General features: G+C 37.4%; 1 protein-coding gene across 3 annotated transcripts in view; it reads right to left on the bottom strand.

The window, feature by feature from the left end:
* Nucleotides 1–310: 310 nt before the first annotated feature.
* The window catches only part of LOC149239975 (uncharacterized), a 438,022-nt gene continuing 429,835 nt past the window's right edge, over nt 311–8,497 (bottom strand). For 2 of the 3 annotated variants that reach the window (XM_089373599.1, XM_089373597.1), the window contains exons 8-10: nt 1,139–1,217; nt 933–983; nt 311–779 (exon numbers count right to left, since the gene is read on the bottom strand). In XM_089373599.1, the coding sequence (XP_089229725.1) occupies nt 699–779; nt 933–983; nt 1,139–1,217 (211 nt within the window). In that variant the 3' untranslated portion in view covers nt 311–698. The remainder of the gene's footprint in view (nt 780–932; nt 984–1,138; nt 1,218–8,497) is intronic. The other variant, XM_089373598.1, reaches the window with a different exon arrangement.

Below are 8,497 nucleotides of genomic sequence, written 5' to 3'. Positions count from 1 at the left end.
TAAAACATTCATTTACCTTCACCAACAAATCAAAGTAGATAGTCTCTTATGTTACGGAGGAAATAAAAGAAACAGCTCCTTTTTTGTGAAGTAGCTTCATGAATTTCAGAAGTTAATAAATAAACACACGCCTCTTATGGGTAGTTGGAGTTGTCTGAGATTATTATTGTACATTATTTTATTTTAAACTTTATAGACTTCTGGGATGCGTGAGAAACTCAGTACGACAGTTGTTGTCAATCTACTGAAATAGACCATACATAAAACTCTGTATTCCAACATTGTAAAGATAATTATGGGAAGGAATCAATTTAGAGTAATGGATAACCCCTCTCAGATTATGATCATAATGTTGATGTCTGTAGAAAGCAAGTTCACATTGTTTTGCGAAGTACACATTTCAAGCCATAACTTGAATATATTATTGACATGCTATCATATTGTCAAAAAGGGAGGTTATTTTGTTGTCGCGCAGCTCATTTCTTGTCGTGATATCTATTCAATTGTGTGCTGATAAGCCAATTGTATTCTGAAAGCCCGAGGCAAGATTATGTTGCAATCAAAGCATCGGTAAGGTTATGTACACTGCAGAAATACCAATAAGGCACTTAATGGAAATGATAATGACTTTCCAGAAGAATAACTTGACATGTTCACCCACAAAAAGTGTTTGGTCTCGGAGGAGCTACTGCAAGCACTTAAACTCTTCCCATTACCCTTTGCACTGCTTGCTTGATCCCCTCCCTCTCAAGGGAAGTCTCCAAGTGTACTTCTTGTACCTGTTTGCAAGATCACGATTCTAATTGTTAGTTTACCTTAAGAGTACTTGCCCAGTTCAATATTTTATAAACCTGTCATTGCTTTTACACAATATGTACATCAAAAAACATTACAACTTGTTCGTTCAAAAGCTATAATTAATATAAAGATACCAGTCTGCCAGCACGAGCGAGAAGGGTGAATTTGCCACTCTCAACTGGCATCTGCAAAACATGTTATACATCATTAAGAAAAAAAAGAATGGAATGAAAGGACAGACATAATTCAATGCCTCCTGTTTCTGGATACCATGTTCGAGTGATAAAATCACCTAATATAAACAATTCCAGTCAAACTTCTTGCTAACAACGCAACTTACATTTGAAAGCCAAAGCTGCAAGTCTTGGGAAACAACGCGTTTTTCAAGCACTTGTCTTCCAATTTTAACATTGGTTATTCTGCAATTGGATAAGCATAGTAGTTTGTGAGAAACATTTTGCGAATATCTAGATTCTAAACCCTTCCCTCATCATGTATAGTCTCAAATATCTCACGAAAACGCTATTATAATGATTAATCCCACAATAATGCCAATAAAAATCATATCATGAATACCTAACAAAATGCAAAAGATGCTCAACTCAAAAGCAGTCGAGCACTAGCATATTATCTGACATGTTGTATAATCATTTGGTGTGACAATACAAAATCTTCACTCATCAGTTTAGGAGTGGCAAATGTTGCGTTTGACATGGACACATGTTGAGCGCCAGATCATCCAAAATCCATCCTGTATTCTCTTGAAAAGAGTGTAGTGAACAAAGCTTTTTCCTCCATCTATTTGAGTTGAATAGATTTTAGGATCCACATTGGCACCTTGTCCGGAAAGACCTCATGCTTGCTATCCTCTTTTCTATAGAATTTTAGAACTACAAAATAGGGAGTATTGCATATATTGTATAGGAATTTTCTGGAAATATTGCATCAATTTTTAATTCAACATTTTGGACCAAACTATTGTGCCCATCTTGAGGAATAATTATGAAACAATGTACCGGGGGTGAGGTTAGATATAACAAAGGAAAGGATACTAGTACAGATATTGATATGGGGATACAGATACACCCATTGATTGTTTTCTAACCAAGACAGCTAGACGTGGTGTTAATGCAAACACACATATAAACATAGATTAATTCTAGAAATTACATGCAGAAGCAGAGGTAGTTGTCAAAATAATCCTATATAATATTATAATTTATAACCTACAAAAATGGATGCCATGCACAAGTCTTTACGTAGTTTTCTGTGGCTTTGAAAATTATCACATGTATAGTCATAAAATAACTGCATTCAATGTTGTAGACATATAGATCCTGCCTAATATCTCACGAATGCTGCATCAAAATGTTTTATTGGCAACAAAATGTAGAAAATAGTTTAATAGATTTCTTCCCAGTTAAGACTATTAGCTGACTTGCATCTGCATGATACATTGAATCTGGTCCCAAATGTATCAAGATTCAATCCCATACAGATCTAAGCTATATCCCTTCCTAATATAGATACATGAACAATGCAATACTCATTTAAGAAGGATATGGAAATGGTATGTGTTAACCCTCCTTCCAGCAGGGGTACCTCTAGTAAAATTGTTCAATTTCATTTGCATTTTGATGAGCAGGGCAGACGGGAGACATGGCTGTTTTTACTATGATTTTGGGCACCTTCACGTTTCCCAAGGCACTTCACAAATCCCAACACACAGGGTCCCCACTCCAAAATTCAACAAGGGCTCACTGTGATCAACAAAAGGTATACTTGAAATGCCACATTTAACTTTTGGCAATAGGGAGATTTTTCAAGGTGGATCTCATCTCTAAAGAAGGACATGGGCATATAAAGGTAGCAAATCAAATGGACGTTTCATGTGCTATATTCCACATTGCATGTGGGTCATAAGGCCTCCTATAAGCTATGAAAGCTTTTCCAAGCTCAAAAGAGGAGGCATGTGATGTTATCATGCAAAACAATGAAGTCATTGACTAATAGATCAACTTGCCACCTGTTCCAAGCATTGGGGTCCAAGGTCAACAATGGGAAAGTTGGGGAGTAAAATGAATGTTGGGGGAGACTAAAGTGGTCAATCGAACATCCCTCTAGCCTCGTCAAGTAAAAAACTAGCCAAATCAAGCAAGGCATTAGCCATCTCGCGCAAATCGAGCTCCTCTCCTCCTAGGCATTGGTCACCTTAGTGAACTTTGAGGGTTTGAAGGTGAATGTTGAGCTAGGAAAGAGGAACGTTGGGCCGGTTGACCACACTTTTTCAACAAGTCCAGGCAAGCAAAATGCAGCGACATGAAGATATTTTTTCAAAGTTCAAAGTCATCGACGGACACATTTTGTCATTGAAAACCCAATTTCTGCAAGTTATATTGTAAATGATGTTATAGTATGATTGTTTAATTATGTAACAACACCTAGGTAAGCCTTTGATGTTGGAAACAGATTTCATCCTAGGAAGTTTTTTAACCTCACCGAATTATGTGTGTTTCTAAACACGGATAATTGGCAGAGTCTTCCTTCCAGCTTAAACCCAAAGATAAGGTGGAATCTCTTGACAAGGTCTTAGGTGAGTCTTAGTGTTATATCGAGTCTTTTGTAAATGTGTGTTTGGGAATAATTTAAGCACATTTGGATAGATCATTTTATTACAAACAAACTTGGCCTATACTAGATCATATTGTGTCGCAGAATTAGGTAATGTCATAAGGGTCTATGTGTAAAGGTGTATTCCCCCTTTCAGGGTTGAATTAATTGTAATATCTTGATGTAAAAAATATTTTAAAGCATGGTCCCTCATACTTCGACGCCATGGCTAGAATATTTGAGGGTGAAAAAATATTAATCCTCTCTAGTGTCAATTATTAAATTTTTTGGCTAAATTAAATTAAAATCCTAAGCCAGAAAATTAATTAATTGATTCAAAAATAATTATAGAGGAATTAATTTCTCTCCAAGTGGAAAATAATAAAAAATTAATGGGTCAAAGGAAAGTCAATTTTTGGAGGTCCTCCACCAAGGGAAAAATTGATATTTTAAGAAAAATTGAGCCCATGGACCTTGGTGGTTAATCCAAAGTCAAATTTTTGAGAAAATTAATCCAAAATATTTATTTTTGGATTAATTAAAAGTGGGTTTTAAGAAAAAAACGATTTTTTCCTCAAAATTAAAAATTAGACAATGAAGATTCAAAGATCATCAAGCTATTTTCAACAGTCAAGATTATTTTGACGTGGATCAAGCCAACTAGCCATTATTTTGCACTTGGAGGGGTTTCTCTATATAAAGAAATCAGTTTGCTTCTGTTGGTATCCTTGGAGGATGTAATTCTTGAACGCTAGTATTGAGCTGCTACTTCATTAGGAACATTTTATATCATAATAGAAAGACTTTGGGGTTCAGTTCATGGTGTTTTTCTTCCGCTGATTTGTGGTACGTGTCAGCTATGAGTGATCCTATTTTGAGTTGAATATTGATTGATATTTTTTATTTCATTTGTCGGTGATAAGAACATTCTATTAATATATTATATCTTAGGTGATGTGATTCACTATATGATCTAACAATTTTCTTGAGAATATAATAGAGATTTACAGGTAAGCTAACCCTTGGGCTCCATGTTCACAAAATATGGGGAAAGGTTGACTATATTTGGGCGTTGAGATTTCTTTATGGTATTTGATTTTGCAGGAGGGTTTCAGCCAATATTTATTTTTCGAAAATATACTCATCCATTGTTATTTATCCAAAATTATTTCTCCAAAAAATTTAAAATATTGTATATTTCTAAATTATTTGAAAATTATTTCTAACCTATTTGTGGGTTTTGAGTTTTTGTATATATATTTATAATTTGGGGTTTGCCATTTTTTATTCATTTGTGCAAGTGAACTTCAAGTTGCTCAAGAAGATTTTTGTTGGAGTTTTGAGGCAGATCTAGGCCTAGGAAGGCAAGATCTAATCTCCATGCATCCTCTAGGCCTAGCATCCAACATTTTTGTAGAAAATTTTTGGACAAATTTTGGTTTGCAGGGTTAAATCCTCCATTTTTAGCCTAGTTGTAGGGCCTAGGAGCCTCCTAGGGCCCTTGGTCCCTCTCCTTTGCTTAGGCCGCAGCCTTTTAGGGTTAGTCGTGGGCCTAAAAAGGCCTTGGCCCCCCTTTGTAGAATTCATCCAACCCTTCTAAGGTCTTGGCCATCCTCCTCTGCTGTCATGGCCTCTAGGAGGCCCTCCTCCCTTCCAGCCTCCCTATGGGTCCTAGCCACAGCCTCAAAAACCGGATTCGTTGATTTTTTGCCAAGTGTTTGAATCCTGCGAATCGGATTCAATTTGCCCTAATTTGAATCCAATTTTCATGACACGATGTGTCCGAATGGGACACGATCGAATCCGGATCGTGTCACAAAAATCAGATTCGAATCTGGCGAAAAGGAATCGTCGGGCCAATAAAAGGGCGCAATTTCTAATTTTCTTTACCATTTTGTTTCATTCCTTTTGCAAGAAGTGAGCTGTGGGTTTGCTGTTAGAAGTTTGGAGAAAGGAGCCAAAGGTTTAGAGCGTGTTCAAGGAGATTCAAGCAATAGATAAGTGCATTTCCTCTCTATTTTTTTGCATTTGTATTACAATAATTTGTATATGCATTTCTTTTACAAATTTGTGCTTGTTTTGTTTTTTTTTTTTACAGTGTTCATGGCTCAATCAAGTGCAGCAGGTAGGGAGCGAAGGAAGGGGAAAAATGTCCCCATTGGAGATGCCCCTCCTCCCCCAATATCATCAGAGTCCGCTGAAAGTAATGTTGAAGGAAGACTTCCTCCTAAAGATAACATTGAGAAATATCCCTTGTTGAAATATGTCACAAGAGAGGATGGGCCAAGCAATAAGGGGAAGAGAGAAGGCAATGTGAATTGGAGATGCAACTTTTGCCACAATACTTTCACAAGCACATATTTTCGTGTGAAAGGCCATTTGTTGACTTTACCAAGTTGTGGAGTTGGAGCTTGTACACAAGTTCCTTCACAAAAGAGGAAAGAAATGGAAAAAGAGTTCACTGTTGGTATGGTAAATGTGGCTGCAAAATCAAGAAAACCAAGAATGATGACCCCCTTCCATTTTTTAGGAAAGGCATCACAAATTTCCATTTGAGAGTTCTATTGGGAGACAAGCAACAAAAACAAAGGCAATTTCACTTGGTCCAATGGACAAGATTTTTCAAAAAGAGAAATGGGAAGAGCTTGATCTCACCATTGCCTTTTTTTCTATCAAAACTTCATATCCTTTAATGTTGCACACCTCTATTTATTGAGATGTGCTGAGCTCTAACTCATGGGTCTCCATCATGGTATGTGCCTCTTGGCTCAGAGAAGCTTAGAACCACATTGTTGACAAAGGCAAAAAAAAGAGGTGCAAAAATGCTTGAGCCTATTAAAGCATCACGGCCAACATCTAGGGTTAGAATTGTTTCTGATGGATGGACAAATCCAGCACGACACCCACTCATCAACTTCATGGTGTCTTCCTTGAATGGTCCAGTTTTCTTGAAAGCAGTGGATACGCATGGAGAATACAAGGATGCACAATTTATGGGTGTGTTGTTTATTAAAGTTATTGAAAATGTAGGTGTTGATTCTTGTGTGCAAATCATTACAGATAATGCACCTGTTTGCAAGGCTGCTGGCATAATTGTGGAAGCTAAATATCCACAAGTGTTTTGGACACCTTGCATTGTCCATTCATTGAACTTAGCAATAAAATTCATTGCTTCTGATGTGCTTTGGATTGGTAACATTATTGAGGATGCACGGCATATCCGTAACTTTGTGCAAAATCATACAAATGCCCTCACTATCTACAAGGAGTACAACAATCTATCATTGTTGAAGATTGCTGATACAATGTTTGCCTCTTCATTCATCATGTTGAAGGGGATGAGGGAGGTCAAGACCGCTCTTGGGGCCATGGTTATTTCTGAGTTTTGGTATTTTTGAAGAAAGACAGATCAACTAGCCTCTAAAAGAGTGAAGGACACAGTGCTAGATGATGCTTGGTGGGAGAGGGTAGATCTAATTATTCAAATCATGGACCCTATCATTTCTTTGCTTCGATTTGCAGGTACAGACAAACCCATCCTAGGAGAGGTTTATAAGGGATGGAATTCCATGATTGAGTCTGTGAGGAGCATTATTCTACAGAGTGAGTGCCCAGAGTATGAGACATCACTAGAGGCCTTCTGTGGTACTATACAAGATATTATTGTCAGCAGATGGGACAAGAATTGCACACCTTTACATTGTTTGGCTCATCCATTGAACCCAAAATACTACAACCATGAGTGGCTGAATGGTGAACATTCCCGCAGATTCCCTCCTCACATGGATGGTGAAATCTCACAGGGGAGGAAAGCTGCATTCAGGCGAGTTTTTCAGGATAGAGCATTGCTTGATGAGGTGGAGGATACCTTTGCAGAGTTTTCCACTGACATTGGTCGATTTGCAGAATATGATGTGATTAGAGACAAGGGGGCTAAGAAGCCCTATTCTTGGTGGGCAAATCATGGGGCAACAAGCACTCCTCTTTAGTAGTTAGCCATGAGGCTCCTCCCTCAGGTGACTTCATCTTCTTGTTGCGAGAGGAATTGGAGCACATATTGGAATTTGTATAGTGTTAAGAAGAGCAGGCTTGAGCAGTACAGGGCAGATACAATGGTGTATGTGCACACCAACCTTCATCTTATTTACAGGCAGAGGGAAGAGTGGTTGAAGGGAAAGACAAATATGTGGGATGTCTTTCTTGATGATATGAGTCTAGACAACAATGTTGAATTGGCATTGGCCAACACGGACCTCAATGATCCAATGCTAGAGCCTGTTAGATTTGATGACGGTGACACTGTAGGGGCGTCATCCTCCACAGAAGCAGATGCAGAGGCGAATATGGATACAAGGGAGGAGGAGGATGCAGAGGAGAGCAGTGGTGACCATGATGATGAGGACAATGATGTTGATTTTGATGATGACTATGAAGATTGATGACTCATGAGTCATGGGCTACCCACTGCCTTGAGGCTTGTATACCTGTAGTTGTTTTGTATTTTCTATTTTTATTTGCCATTGGCATTGCATTACCTATGTAACACATTTTGATTTTGATGACTTAACGAGAAAACCACCGCTGTTAGTGTCTTTATCTTACTATCTTGTCTTTCTCCTATTGGATCATTGATGAATTGAATATGTATTATGATTTATCATTTATGAATTTAGAATTTATGATTCATTGATTTATCATTTATGTGACATGTATTTGAATTTTGTATGTACTATAAATGCTATAATGTTACTTACTTTGTAAACAGTAAAACTTACATCTAGATAAAGATCTATGTTTGAAATCAATGAATTTGTATCATTAATGAGAATTTGTGTAAGAAATATCTAATTTTTAATATATATATATATATATATATATATATATTTTAATAAAATAATATATAACAAATCCTAACGTGTCCTGTTCCGGGGGGTAAACGTGTCCGAATCCGACACTCGAATCCCTGTATCCTATGAATCCCGAATCCCCGTGTCAGGTTACTTAGGCCATAGCCCTTTAAGGGTTTTAACTCTAGCTACTAGCCCTCCTAAGGTTTTTTCTTCCCTTGCATCAGCCTCTAAGGGCTTGA

This window comes from Pinus tabuliformis, chromosome 8 (assembly GCF_031772625.1).
Source record: "Pinus tabuliformis cultivar Carrire ecotype Pingquan chromosome 8, CPIR1, whole genome shotgun sequence".
Lineage (NCBI taxonomy): Eukaryota > Viridiplantae > Streptophyta > Pinopsida > Pinales > Pinaceae > Pinus > Pinus tabuliformis.
Note: the sequence above shows the minus strand (reverse complement) of the source record. Positions and strands in the feature narration are given on the sequence as shown.